Source organism: Theropithecus gelada, chromosome 20 (genome assembly GCF_003255815.1).
Source record: "Theropithecus gelada isolate Dixy chromosome 20, Tgel_1.0, whole genome shotgun sequence".
NCBI lineage: Eukaryota > Metazoa > Chordata > Mammalia > Primates > Cercopithecidae > Theropithecus > Theropithecus gelada.
The window spans coordinates 54,552,234-54,566,199 of record NC_037688.1 but is presented as its reverse complement, the minus strand read 5'-3'; the positions used below and the strand labels follow the sequence as shown (position 1 = coordinate 54,566,199).

General features: G+C 49.6%; 2 protein-coding genes across 4 annotated transcripts in view; both read left to right on the top strand.

The window, feature by feature from the left end:
- The window catches only part of SRCAP (Snf2 related CREBBP activator protein), a 46,635-nt gene extending 36,500 nt beyond the window's left edge, over positions 1 to 10,135 (top strand). Inside the window, exons 31-35 of one of the 2 annotated variants that reach the window (XM_025370322.1) lie at positions 45 to 164; positions 2,047 to 2,241; positions 2,392 to 2,475; positions 2,897 to 7,759; positions 9,639 to 10,135. In XM_025370322.1, coding sequence (XP_025226107.1) covers positions 45 to 164; positions 2,047 to 2,241; positions 2,392 to 2,475; positions 2,897 to 5,575 — 3,078 coding nt within the window. In that variant the 3' untranslated portion in view covers positions 5,576 to 7,759; positions 9,639 to 10,135. Of the gene's footprint in view, positions 1 to 44; positions 165 to 2,046; positions 2,242 to 2,391; positions 2,476 to 2,896; positions 7,760 to 9,638 lie in introns of those variants that run through there. The other variant, XM_025370323.1, reaches the window with a different exon arrangement.
- TMEM265 (transmembrane protein 265) lies at positions 6,046 to 11,027 on the top strand. 2 transcript variants are annotated; one of them, XM_025370325.1, is made up of 3 exons: positions 6,046 to 6,559; positions 7,589 to 7,759; positions 9,639 to 10,137. In XM_025370325.1, exons 2-3 carry the CDS (start codon positions 7,592 to 7,594, stop codon positions 9,798 to 9,800), a joined length of 330 nt encoding a protein of 109 aa, XP_025226110.1. In that variant the 5' UTR covers positions 6,046 to 6,559; positions 7,589 to 7,591; the 3' UTR covers positions 9,801 to 10,137. The 2 variants fall into 2 exon arrangements, with proteins under 2 accessions (XP_025226110.1, XP_025226109.1); XM_025370324.1 differs by lacking the exon at positions 6,046 to 6,559 and having other exon boundaries at positions 7,496 to 7,759; positions 9,639 to 11,027.
- Positions 11,028 to 13,966: the final 2,939 nt, after the last annotated feature.

Genomic DNA, 13,966 nt, shown 5'->3' with positions numbered 1-13,966 from the left:
AGCATTCTGTTGATTCTGACACTTCCCTCTGTTCTATCTGATAGCAGACCATCCGAGAGCTGTTTGATATGCCCCTGGAGGAACCTTCTAGCTCATCTGTGCCCTCTGCCCCTGAAGAGGAAGAAGAGACTGTGGCCAGCAAGCAGACTCATATTCTGGAGCAGGTGAAAAAAGAGTGGGCAGTTCCTAAAGTTGAGCTAATTCTTACAGCATATCTTGTCCTTTGTTAGTCTGTTGAACTTGTCCAGGGGAAAGAGATGTTTTTTCTGCTTCCCAGATTACAGTCAGCCTTTGATAGTTGTAAGCACATTGCTTATTGGTTCACATGATTTAGTAGGAAAAAAGACAGGATTTTGGAGTCCTTAGTTTTAGGTTTGAATTTCAGTAATGCTTCTTCAGTGTTAAGTTACAATCCTCACTCTTTTAAACCTCACTTCCTATTAAAAGTAATGTGGGCAGGGCATGGTGGGTGGCTCACACCTGTAATCCCAGCACTTTGGGAGGCTGAGGCTCCCAACTGGAAAGCTTTGAAAACACACAAATGCTCAAACCCAGCACCCCAAAATTATGATAGATTTTGAGAGAGGGCCAAGGAATAAATCTTTTAAAAACCTTTCCAAATGTGATTTAATTATGTATAAGTGTTTGAAACAGCGTTTCACATTAAGTACAAAGCATTAAGTGTGGCCGGGCGCGGTGGCTCAAGCCTGTAATCCCAGCACTTTGGGAGGCCAAGACGGGTGGATCACGAGGTCGGGAGATCGAGACCATCCTGGCTAACACGGTGAAACCCTGTCTCTACTAAAAAAATACAAAAACAAAAAAAAATAGTCGGGCGAGGTGGCGGGCGCCTGTAGTCCCAGCTACTCGGGAGGCTGAGGCAGGAGAATGGCGGGAACCCAGGAGGCGGAGCTTGCAGTGAGCCGAGATCGCGCCACTGCACTCCAGCCTGGGCGACAGAGTGAGACTCCGTCTCAAAAAAAAAAAAAAAAAAAAGCATTAAGTACAAAGTATATCCACCTCACCATTTAATCCTCAAAATTATTTCCTTTTCATTAGCATTTCCACTTAAGAGAAGTATTTAGGTTGATGCAAAAATAATTGCAGTTTTTGACATTATATTACTTTTTTTGGAGATGGAGTCTCGCTCTTTCGCCCAGGCTGGAGTGCAGTGACACGATCTCGGCTCACTACAACCTCCACCTCCCGGGTTCAAGCAATTCTCCTGCCTCAGCCTCCTGTGTAGCTGGGATTACAGGCACGTGCCACCACGCCCAGCAGATTTTTTTTTTTTTTTTTTTTTTTTGAGACGGAGTCTCGCTCTGTCGCCCAGGCTGGAGTGCAGTGGCCGGATCTCAGCTCACTGCAAGCTCCGCCTCCTAGGTTCACACCATTCTCCCGCCTCAGCCTCCCGAGTAGCTGGGACCACAGGCGCCCGCCACCTCGCCCGGCTAATTTTTTGTATTTTTTAGTAGAGACGGGGTTTCACCGTGTTAGCCAGCATGGTCTCGATCTCCTGACCTCGTGATCCGCCCATCTCGGTCTCCCAAAGTGCTGGGATTACAGGCTTGAGACACCGCACCCGGCCGATTTTTGTATTTTTAATAGAGATGGGGTTTCACCACGTTGGTCAGGCTGGTCTTGAACTCCTGACCTCATGATCTGCCTGCTTTTGCCTCCCAAAGTACTGGAATTACAGGAGTGAGCCACCGTGCCCAGGTGAATTGTGCATTTCTATTCACATCTTTCTGTGATGGCTTTTTTGTTTGTTTGTTTTTTTGTTTTTTGAGAGCTGAGGCTGGCTTTAAAGGAAGGGAGGTAGAGCGAGCAATCTCTAAAATACTCATTTTTCCCTAGTGGGTGTCCTGGTAAAATCCGTTCCATCCTTTGTGGACCACTGAGTTGTGGTAACTCTGGAGGCCTAGGCGGTTGTTGAGTTCTATTGCAAACCTAGTTTGGTGTATGCCTGGTCTTGCCTGAATCAAATCACATGATGTAAAGTACTTGTAGTCTCATGTTTTTGTTTCCTTTTATACACCCTGGTAGGCATTGTGTCGGGCAGAAGATGAAGAGGATATCCGTGCAGCCACCCAGGCCAAGGCTGAACAGGTGGCTGAGCTTGCAGAATTTAATGAGAACGATGGGTTTCCTGCTTGTGAGGGAGAGGAGGCTGGCCGGCCTGGGGCTGAGGATGAGGAGATGTCCCGGGCTGAGCAGGAAATTGCTGCCCTCGTAGAACAGGTCAGTCAGTGTTGGACCCACTAGTTCTTGACTTTACTGCTTCCCCTAGGCTTGTGACCCTCCTTCTGTCTTCCCTGCTGGGAATAAATAAGGGTGGTGGGTCCCTGGGTACCAGGTTCCTACGTTTATCATCACTGCTCCTCCTTGCAGCTGACCCCCATTGAGCGTTATGCCATGAAATTCCTGGAGGCCTCACTGGAGGAGGTGAGCCGAGAGGAGCTCAAACAGGCAGAAGTGAGTATTTCCAGGGATGGGGCTGGCAGTTGGAAGCTGCTAATTTCTTTTTCTTTTTTTTTTTGAGACAAAGTTTCACTCTGTCGCCCAGTCTGGAGTGTATTGGTACAATCTCAGGTCACTGCAATCTTTGCCTCCCGGGTTCAAGCAGTTCTCCTGCCTCAGCCTCCCGAGAAGCTGGGATTACAGGCGTGTGCCACCACACCTGGCTAGTTTTTGTATTTTTAGTACAGACGGGGTTTCACCATGTTGGCCAGGCTGGTCTTGAACTCCTGACCTCAGGTAATCCGCTGGCCTCAGCCTCCCCAAGTGCTGGAATTACAGGCATGAGCCACTGCGCCTGGCCTGGAAGCTGCTAATTTCTACTCACTCTCTACTCTGCTTGCCTCCTCCTGACCACTTGTGGGCCCTGTTGTTGTAGGAGCAAGTGGAAGCTGCCCGCAAAGACCTGGACCAAGCCAAGGAGGAGGTGTTCCGCCTACCCCAAGAGGAGGAGGAGGGGCCGGGGGCTGGGGATGAGAGTTCCTGTGGGACTGGTGGAGGCACCCACCGGCGCAGTAAAAAGGCCAAGGCCCCTGAGAGGCCAGGGACTCGTGTCAGTGAGCGTCTTCGTGGAGCCCGGGCTGAGACTCAGGGGGCAAACCACACTCCTGTCATATCCGCCCATCAAACTCGCAGCACCACCACACCGCCCCGCTGCAGTCCTGCCAGGGAGAGAGTTTCCAGGCCAGCATCTAGGCCTCGACCCACTCCAGCTTCAGCTCCAGCTGCAATTCCTGCCCTTGTTCCTGTCCCAGTCTCTGCCCCAGTACCCATTTCAACCCCAAATCCAATAACCATTCTCCCTGTCCATATATTGCCTTCTCCTCCCCCTCCACAGATTCCTCCTTGTTCTCCTGCCTGCACCCCTCCTCCCGCCTGTACCCCTCCACCAGCTCATACACCGCCTCCAGCCCAAACCTGTCTTCTAACTCCTTCCTCTCCTCTCTTGCTTGGTCCACCTTCTGTGCCCATTTCTCCCCCAGTCACCAACCTCCCCTTGGGCTTGAGGCCTGAGGCAGAACTGTGTGCCCAGGCGTTGGCATCTCCAGAGTCCCTGGAGCTGGCTTCTGTGGCCAGTTCAGAAACCTCCTCACTTACTCTTGTGCCCCCTAAAGATCTGTTGCCAGTTGCTGTGGAGATCCTGCCTGTGTCAGAGAAGAACCTTTCTCTCATCCCTTCTGCACCCAGCCCGACCTTGGAGGCTGGCAGTGTCCCTAACGGTCAAGAACAGGAGGCACCAGATTCTGCTGAGGGCACCACCCTTACAGTGCTGCCTGAAGGTGAGGAGTTGCCCTTGTGTGTGAGTGAGAGCAATGGCCTGGAGCTCCCACCCTCAGCAGCATCTGATGAGCCACTTCAGGAGCCACTGGAAGCTGACAGGACCTCGGAAGAGCTGGCAGAGGCCCAGACCCCAACCTCCAGCCCAGAGAAGCCACAGGAACTTGTTACACCTGAGGTTGCAGCTCCATCCACCTCATCTTCAGCCACTTCCTCGCCTGAGGGTCCTTCACCTGCCCGACCTCCTCGGCGTCGCACCAGTGCTGATGTGGAAATTAGGGGTCAAGGGACTGGTCGGCCAGGACAACCACCAGGCCCCAAAGTGCTTCGAAAGCTGCCAGGACGGCTAGTAACTGTGGTAGAGGAAAAGGAACTGGTGCGGCGGCGGCGGCAGCAGCGGGGAGCTGCCAGCACCCTAGTGCCTGGGGTCTCTGAGACTAGCGCCAGCCCAGGAAGCCCGTCTGTCCGCAGCATGTCAGGGCCAGAATCCTCCCCTCCCATTGGTGGGCCTTGTGAAGCTGCTCCTTCATCCTCACTGCCCACTCCGCCCCAGCAGCCCTTCATTGCTCGCCGTCACATTGAGCTGGGGGTGACTGGTGGTGGCACCCCAGAGAATGGAGACGGAGCACTGCTTGCCATCACCCCACCTGCTGTGAAACGTCGGAGGGGGAGGCCCCCCAAGAAGAACAGGTCTCCAGCAGATGCTGGGAGAGGTGTGGATGAGGCACCCTCATCCACCTTGAAGGGAAAAACCAATGGGGCTGACCCAGTCCCTCGGCCTGAGACCCTAATTGTTGCAGAGCCTGTCCTGGAACCACAGTTTGTTCCTGGGCCCCAGCCTCTTGGACCCCAGCCACTTCACAGACCCAATCCTATCCTGTCACCTGTGGAGAAAAGAAGGCGAGGGCGACCCCCTAAGGCACGAGATTTGCCCATCCCTGGGACCATTTCCTCTCCAGGGGATGGCAACTCCGAAAGTCGGACACAGCCACCCCCACACCCATCACCCCTAACCCCACTCCCACCACTGCTAGCTTGTCCCACTGCTACTGTTGCCAACACTGTCACCACTGTCACCATTTCAACGTCCCCACCCAAACGGAAGAGGGGCCGACCTCCCAAGAATCCTCCATCACCTCGGCCCAGCCAGCTCCCTGTGTTGGACCGTGACAGCACTTCTGTCCTCGAGAGCTGTGGATTGGGGAGGCGACGGCAACCGCAGGGCCAAGGGGAGAGTGAGGGTAGTTCCTCTGATGAGGATGGAAGCCGCCCCCTCACCCGCCTGGCCCGCCTTCGGCTTGAAGCAGAAGGAATGCGAGGACGGAAGAGTGGAGGGTCCATGGTGGTGGCTGTAATTCAGGATGACCTGGACTTAGCAGATAGCGGGCCAGGCGGGTTGGAAATGACACCTCCTGTGGTCTCATTAGCCCCAAAACTGCGCTCGACCCGGCTGCGTCCAGGGTCTCTAGTCCCCCCACTAGAGACTGAGAAGGTGCCTCGCAAACGAGCAGGGGCCCCAGTTGGTGGGGGTCCTGGGCTGGCAAAGCGGGGCCGCCTGCAGCCCCCAAGTCCCCTGGGGCCTGAGGGTTCGGTAGAGGAGTCTGAGGCTGAAGCCTCAGGTGAGGAGGAGGAAGGGGATGGGACCCCACGCCGACGTCCTGGTCCCCGCCGGCTTGTTGGGACCACCAACCAAGGGGACCAGCGCATCTTGCGCAGCAGTGCCCCTCCCTCCCTGGCTGGCCCTACTGTTAGTTACAGAGGCCGCAAGGCCAAGACGTGAGTGGGCTGCCCCTCCACCTAGGCTTTCCACCGTGGCCGCTCCCTCCATGACCAGGCCTGACTCTGTTAACCACTACTTGAAGTCTTGAGGGGGAAAGCCTCCAGGGAGACATAGGGGCCTTCTCCCTTCTTCCCACCAAAGTAGGGGGTAGGCAACTGGTTGTCATGGAAATGGGGATCATCACAGCCCCCCTCCCCTTCACCCCACATGGCTGGGCAGTGTTAAGGGTGGCAAGATAGTCTCTGTCCCCACCCCCTTGTACTTGATTCCCCAGCTGTCCTTCACAGCCCCCCACCCTTAGGGGAAAGGGGAGGGGCTTCTCTACAATGAGGTTTTTTTCTTTTTTTCTTTTTTTCTTTTTTTTTTTTTTTAAGAAGAAAAAATAATAAACTTAGTTTCTGTACGAGCATCCGCGTAAGGAGGCTTCTGATTTTCTGGTCTGGTGGAGGGTTGGGTGGGAACTTGGGCATCGTTTTTCTCTTCCCTCTTGCTCTTGCAAAGATCCTAGCACCTGATCTCTAGCCTAGGACTGTATATTCCAAGTAGAAACCTACCCAAGAAAAGGGAAGATTGGTGAATTTGATGTGGTAGGGTGCCTTTCCCAGTCAGTTTGAAGTCACAGACATCCTTTTCCTCCTTTCTTTTCCCTCGGTTCCTAGACGTTCCTCAGAGCTCTTTGATGCCTCAGACCTTTCCCTTTTATCCCTCTTGCTCAGGTGCTTCCTTTCACTCCTTTTTCCAGAGGGCAGGTGTCCTAGCTCCAGTTGGTCCATCCCTTGGGCCCTCCCCTGCTCTTCATCTAGCCAAACTGGTTTGAGTCAGCCACACCCCTTCCCAGCTCCCTGAGCTCTTCAGGTGGTGGCTGGCCACTCAACCCCACCCCTGGGCTTGGCTTGGAGCCCTGAGTCAGCTCCATCACCACCCAAGCCAAACCAAAGCTGAGGCAGGAGCCGAAACTCAGAGTCCCTCAAAGCCTATAGCCAGGTAAGAGCCCTGTTCATTTTATATTCTCTGTTTACTCCTTGGGCCCTCCTTGTGTCTTCCTGTTGACTCTGTTTACCTCATCCGAGTTATTTATTTGTATCTACTTCCCTGCAGCTTCTTGGCACACATCATTCTTTGCTCTCTGCTTGTCTCACCCCTTTCACCTTTCCTATCCTTTGTTACTTGGGTTCAGGGAGCCATTGTGGTTTCATTTTGTATGGGTTGTAGGAGAATGGTTGGAGATAAGGGTAGAAAGGTGGTTTGATGCCAGGGCCTAGAGGACCTGAGAAGTAGGGAGACGAGAAATAATTAAGTAGGGCATCATTATGCAGGTTTCTGTGTGATAATGAGATCATTTGGACTCAGTGTACTAGTCTGATTGTGTTGTGTGGCCTGGGTTAAAATAGAGGAGGTGGCAGGGAGGCAGCATAGCAGAGGAAGACCTGACTTAGGGAAGTAAGGTCTTTTCGGTGTTTGGTTTCAGCGGTAAAAAAGGGCTTACTCGGGTATATTTTCCTTACCTTTCTCCATTCCCATAACTGTTTTCATGTAAAATGGCTGCTTTGCTTGAAGTGGGGTACAGTACCTAGGGTTCTGCTCTCTGACATCTATAGTACTCAAGGGGCAGCCTCTTGGGAATCTGGGGGAATTGTAGGGTCCTTTGAAATACAGATTAAAATAACAGATTCATAGCAGCTTTCAAGAGTTTGTATTTCTCCTGCTTCTTGGTGTGTACCTGTCATTTGGCCTCTTCCCACTTGTTGTAACACTAAATAATACAGATAATGCCTTGTCTACATTGGCTTGCTTTCAAAGACTCAGAACCTCAAACTCAGGTAAAAGGATTCCAGCCACACATCACATTTCCTCTTCTGCTCTGTGAGTCACTAGAGGAATTCCCCAGTAAGGCAGCATTCCTGAGTGCCAGGCTATGCCATGAGAACAGAGTGCTCCGAGGGGTGGAGTCTGAGCAAGCAAGGCCAAGGGCTCAGTAGTTGGGCTCACAAGTACCTTGACTATCGCCCACAGGTGATGGAGGACGAGGAGAAGGCAGTGGAGATCTTGATGGGCAACACGGAAGCTGCTCATCCTCCATCCCCCATCCGCTGCTGCTGGCTCCGCCTCCGCTGCTTGGCAGCTACTAGCATTATCTGTGGCTGCTCTTGCCTGGGAGTCGTGGCTCTGGTGTTTGCCATCAAGGTGAGGAGTGCAATTCCCATGGGAACAGGGGGGTGGGTATAAGGCAATGGTTTCATGTATCTGATCTATCTACATTGATTAGTCACTGAATACCTATCAGTGCTCTGGGCCTAGTGCCAGAAATAAGAGTAAGACACGGTTCCTTGCCATCAGAGGACCCATAGTCTAATGAAAGAGATGACAGTGAAAAAGGATAATTAATAGAATGCAGTTCATCAGTACCATAATACAGGAAGCACACGACAGTCTGGGAGCCAGGGAGGATCTATGTATATAATTATATATGTGTATGTGGTAGAGTAGGTAACTGGAAAGGCATCCTAGGAGAGGTGACGGGAATTAACCTTAAAGCGTGAGTGAATAAGGGTGGAAGGGCATTCCAGATAAAGGAAGCAGTGTGTACAAAGGCCTGTGGGGCACGACTGGACCAGTGAGGAATAGTGAGAGATGAAGCTAGAGGACCCAGATTTCCAAGGGCCTCCAGTTCTGTGCTTAAGAGTTTTGACTTTATCTGGAAAGTACTGGGGGGGCATTGAGTGGTTCCTGCAGGGAAAAGTGACGTGGTTAGATTTGAGTTTTAGAAAGATCCACTCTCAAGGCCTACATCGAGGGTGACTTGGAGGGAGCAAGGCTAGAGGCTGCTGAACGGTGATAAGCACAATCTTTAGGAGTCTGAAAGACACTACTGGGTTTTTGAGAGGGCTTCACCATTTCAAAAAGCCTATTAGAAACAGCATATGTCCGCCGGGCGAGGTGATTTAGGCCTGTAATCCCAGCACTTTGGGAGGCCGAGGTGGGCACATCACGAGGTCAGGAGATTGAGACCATCCAGTCCAACATGGTGAAACCCCGTCTCTACTAAAAATACAAAAATTAGCTGGGCGTGATGGTGCGTGCCTGTAATCCCAGCTACTCTGGAGGCTGAGGCAGGAGAATTGCTTGAACCAGGGAGTCGGAGGTTGCAGTGAGCCGAGGAGTGCAGTGGAGTGCCACTGCACTCCAGCCTGGTGACAGACTCCGTCTCAAAAAAAAAAAAAAAAGAAAAAGAAACAGCACATGTCCTTTAGGAAAGGCTACACAGGTTAAGTTAAACTTCATGCTGGAATTTTCTCAACCCGAGACATATTTTAACAGTCAGAAACTTACTGTAAGAACTCCTGGGTTCCATTAGGGCAAAATCCTAAAAAGGGCCCTTAATGATGACAAAGAGACTGGGCACGGTGGCTCACACCTGTAATCCCAGCACTTTGGGAGGCCGAGGTGGGCAGAACACTTGAGGTCACGAGTTCGAGACCAACCTGACCAACATGGTGAAACCCCATCTCTACTAAAAATACAAAATTAGCTGGGTGTGGTGGCACGCGCCTGTAATCCCAGCTACTCAGGAGGCTGAGACAGGAGAATTGCTTGAATCTGGGAGGCAGAGGTTGCAGTGAGATCACACTATTGCAGTCCAGCCTGGGCGACAGGAGTGAAACTGTCTCAAGAAAAAAAAAGATGGAAAAGATACCCATCAGGCTATGAGAATGAGGTGGTGTTTGGGCATGAATGAAATACTCCAGGCTCACTATTTCTTGCCAATAGTTACAAATTCTGAATCAATCTTGGATGGTTGGAAAGAATGGGGAATAAAAGAATTGGAAAGTACTTTACCATATGCGATCTTGTGAGCTAACTGTGGCCACTCTGAGAAGTAGGCAGGGCGCAGAGATGGGTACCTTATTTTGCAGATGAGAGTTTAGAATCAGAAACTGGAAAGGAGGTAGAGGGTTTGGATGTGAGATTTTCATCTGTGACAGGGAAGGGGGAGTGAAGTGGGGAAATGGACACCTTGGGGCAGAAGTAGTGGGAGAACCTAACCAAGAACCTGCCCCCACAGGCAGAAGAGCGGCATAAAGCAGGCCGGTCCGAGGAGGCAGTGCGCTGGGGGGCCCGGGCCCGGAAATTCATCCTGGCCAGCTTTGCTGTCTGGCTTGCTGTCCTCACTCTGGGTCCCCTGCTGCTGTGGTTGCTCTCCTACGCCATCGCTCAGGCTGAGTGACCCTGGATGGCCTCTGCTGAGAGCCAGCTGAGACCTCCTGGATCCTGCAATGCGGCATTGCTAAGGTCCTGTGACAGCAGTGGTTGGAAGGATCCTGGTTGGAAGGATGGGGACTCTCAAGGGGCTTCGGAAGAGCTCTTCTAGCCCTTTATAAAAGGAGGGCAGCAGCTGAGACTGATGAGAGGAGGGCAGCCTGCTCTGTTCTTTCAGGGCCTCCCATCCCTATCTCCCCCACCCAAGCCCACCCTAGGCCTCTACCCAGCGGGAGGGGTTGAAGACCAGGCCTGGTTTTATTAGAATTCATTTTGTAATAAAAGCCTTTTTTAGTGGTGAAATACTCCTGTCTAATTGTTCTCCCCCTGCTTTACTTTGGGCCCTTGGTGAGAGCCAGCCTGAACATCTGACTGATAGCAGAAGCCAGCATCCACCTCATCCAGGAGCTTCAAGAGAAGGAAACAATTTTTATTTTCTTCTTCTGGAAGTTTTCCTTCTTGGAAAGACCCCAGCTTCTCCCTTGTACGTCCACAGAGACTCTGAGGCCAAGAGTAGTAGCAGCTGCTACTATTTATGACTTACTATATTCCGGGCTGTGTTCTAAGCACTTTATATTTCTTAACTTCCTCCAGTTTTCAGTCACTCAGTAGGTATCTATACTATCATATCCATCATATGAATATGTCACATATGATAGGTATCAACTATCTGAGTGAAAACTGGAGGAAGTGTTCTAAAATGACAGTGTTCTCATTTTATACTTGAGGAAATAAGACAGATTTGCACAAGGTCCTCAGCTACTAAATGGTAGAGCTGAGACTGAACCCAAACAATTTTGGTTCCAGAGCTGAGAGAGGAATGAAAGAGTTGGGTAACAGCAACAACCATCCTGTACATGGAGATTTGAATGATTAAAATGGATTTTCATATCTTTTATCTTGGACCTCATAATATTTTAAATTTTTTTTTTAATTATGAAGTATATCATACATATAGGAAAATACCCCGAACAAGTATGTATACAGTTCATTAACACAAAGCAAACATGAATAACCACATTCAGTAAAGAAATTGGAACATTGTCAACACTTCAAAGCCTCCTTTATACTCCTCCCAATCACTGCTACTTCCTTTCTTCCCACAGGTAACCACCATTCTGACTTCTAGCAATGTCGTTTAATTTTGTCTGCATTTGAACTTTATATAAATGGAATCATGTATTCTTTTCATATTTCACAATGTTGTGAAATTTGTCAATATTTGGCATAGGTGTAGTTTTCATTGCTGTGCAGTATTCAGTCATATGAATGTATCACAATTTGTCCGTTTTCTGTTGGTGGACTTTGGGATATTTGCAGTTTGGGGTTATTATGAGTCATGCCTTTTGGAGTGCACGTGTCCTGGCAAGCACCTTACCATAATTCAGAGTCCAGAAGAGCGCCTAAAGGAATTGGAGATGTTGCACACTGAAGAGAGACTAGAGGGGAAAGAGAGGCACATGATGGCTGTCCTCAGTGTTCCCAAGTGCTCCAGGAAGAAGGAAGAGAATTGATTGGTGGTCTCAGAAGTTAGAATTACAACAGTGGGTAGAAGCCATATACAGGGCAGTGTTCTCAACATAGCTTCACAATGGAACACCTGGGAGCCTTAAAAAGTAGTTAGGCCTGGGCTTTGCCCAGACTATATTCTGACTTAATTGGTGTGAGGTACAACTTGGGCATTAGGATTTCACAGTTTCTCCATTGATTCTAGTGCACATAGTTTGAGAACTACTGCTCTACAGATAAGATTTGATGGGGTTCACTGTGAAATTTCTAAATCAGGAAAAAAGGGTAACACATTTTAGAATGTTGTTTTGTTTTTTGTTCTTTTTTTTTTTTTTGGAGATGGAGTCTCGCTCTGTTGCCCAGGCTGAAGTGCAGTGGTGCGATCTCGGCTCACTGCAAGCTCTGCCTCCTGGGTTCATGCCATTCTCCTGCCTCAGCCTCCCGAATAGCTGGGACTACAGGCACCCACCACCACGCCTGGCTAATTTTTTCTATTTTTAGTAAAGACTGGGTTTCACCGTGTTAGCCAGGATGATCTTGATCTCCTGACCTTGTGATCCACCCGCCTTGGCCTCCCAAAGTGCTGGGATTACAGGTGTGAGCCACCACACCTGACCTGCTCGTTTTTTTTTTTTTTTCTTAACTTTTAAGTTCTGGGATACAAGCAGAACGTGCAGGTTTGCTACATAAGTATATGTGTGCCATGCTGGTTTGCTTCACCTATCAATCTGTCATCCAGGTTTTAAGCCACCACGCCCTGCTAATTTTCATATTTTTAGTAGAGACGGGATTTTACCATGTTGGTCAGATCTCTTGACCTCGTGATCCACACACCTCGGCCTCCCAAAGTGCTGAGATTACAGGCGTGAGCCACTGTGCCTAGCCCAACACACAGATCTTAAGTGTTCAATTTGATTATTATTATTATTTTTTTTTTTTGAGATGGAGTCTCACTCTGTCACCCAGGCTGGAGTGCAGTGGTGCGATCTCGGCTCGCTGCAACCTCTGCCTCCCGGGTTCAAGTGATTCTTCTGCCTCAGCCTCCTGAGTAGCTAGGATTACAGGCACGTGCCATCACGCCTGGCTAATTTTTGTATTTTTAGTAGAAATGGGATTTCACCATGTTGGTCAGGCTGGTTTTGAACTCCTGACCTCGTGATCCGCCCACCTCGGCCTCCCAAAGTGCTGGGATTACAGGGGTGAGCTACCGTGCCCAGCCGATGAATGTTTTAACATAAATAAACCTGTGTAGTCAGTCACTCACCACCTATAGGAATATAACATTTGCAGCACATCAGCAAGCTCCCTCATACTCCTCATTATTTTTATCCCTGATACTGACTTAACGGAAACCTCTTCAATCTGGTTCCTGTGTCCTTGTGATAAGCCCCCCTCTTTAGTAATTTCTAGCACCAATCGCTCCAGACTCACCTTGTACTTTCCCTGCTGAAGCCTAGAAATTGGCCATTTCTCCTGAACAGCCTTGGTTCCTTTTATTGGGGACTGTTGTTGAGAAATCAGCATCTAGACACTAGGCGTTCTACTGTGATGTTACTGCTTGGGGCATTCTGAAAGCAGAGTTAAGAGCCAGTAAATAATTAATGTTATCTATTTTAAATATTTTTAAAATCGTTTAAAAAATTCTAGTCAATCATAGGGTTCTTTCTCCACTTTCCCCTTCCAGATTCCAGATTCCCACAGTAAGAACCTTGGCTTCCAGTCACGTCAATATGTTGATTACTCAGCTTCAGAATAATCATTCCATTATATTACCAAACAACAAATCTAAGTAAAGTTCAAGATTTCTTTGCAATTTTGCCTTTAGATTGATGATATAGAGTCAAAGTACTCTATAAAAAGTTACCTGAATTCATTTTTCTTCCCTCATATAATTGTAATCCCAAAGTGTCCTTTCTAAGATAGCTGTTGGAAGATAAGTTCATTCTTTTCCTCTTTGCTGGAACATAACCTCCACAAGGTAGGGGTGTGTGTGTGTTTCATTGTCTCAGTCTAGTCCCTAGGTCTTAGATGGTCATAAAAATTTGTTAGTGAATGCCAGGTCTGAGCTATGCACTGAGTCGCTCCTGGCAGAAGCGACTGGTGGCAAAAGCTCCTGGCAGAAGAACCTTGTGGGTTTAGAACAGTGTGATACAAGGCTTTTGGGAGAGGGTGGAAGATGGAGAAAGTGTATAAACAATCCCAGATAGTAAATGCTAGGGCTTTGGATGTATTCAGGAGGGATTGAAGCGGCCACAGAAAGAGAAGGCTGCTTCTGGCCTTCTAAGTCCGAACTAAGAGGCCAAGCTGGGGGTCCAAGCTGCGTGTGTCCAAATGTTTTAAGGGCTGGAGTGTACTCAAGACAGGCGCTTTGGGCAAGGCTAATATTGAAAAGAGCTTGCTGGGCGTTGTGGCTCAAGCCTGTAATCCTAGCATTTTGGGAGGCCGAGGCGGGAGGATCGCTTGAGCCCCGAAGTTCAAGGTTGCAGTGAGCTATGATCGCGCCACTACACTGCAGCCTCAGCGTGGGCTACAGAGCGAGACCCTGTCTAAAAAAAGAGAAAATGCTGAATGCAGTTAGGGATGCTTGGAGAAGACCGAGGGAATTCCCCTGCTCAAGTCTGGGAA

Excerpts from the sequence above, each read along its gene's own strand:
- TMEM265 (XM_025370324.1), top strand. The coding sequence starts at position 7,496 with ATGAGAACAGAGTGCTCCGAGGGGTGGAGTCTGAGCAAGCAAGGCCAA. Across the intron at positions 7,760-9,638 it reads CTCTGGTGTTTGCCATCAAG|GCAGAAGAGCGGCATAAAGC; the intron begins GTGAGGAGTGCA and ends CTGCCCCCACAG.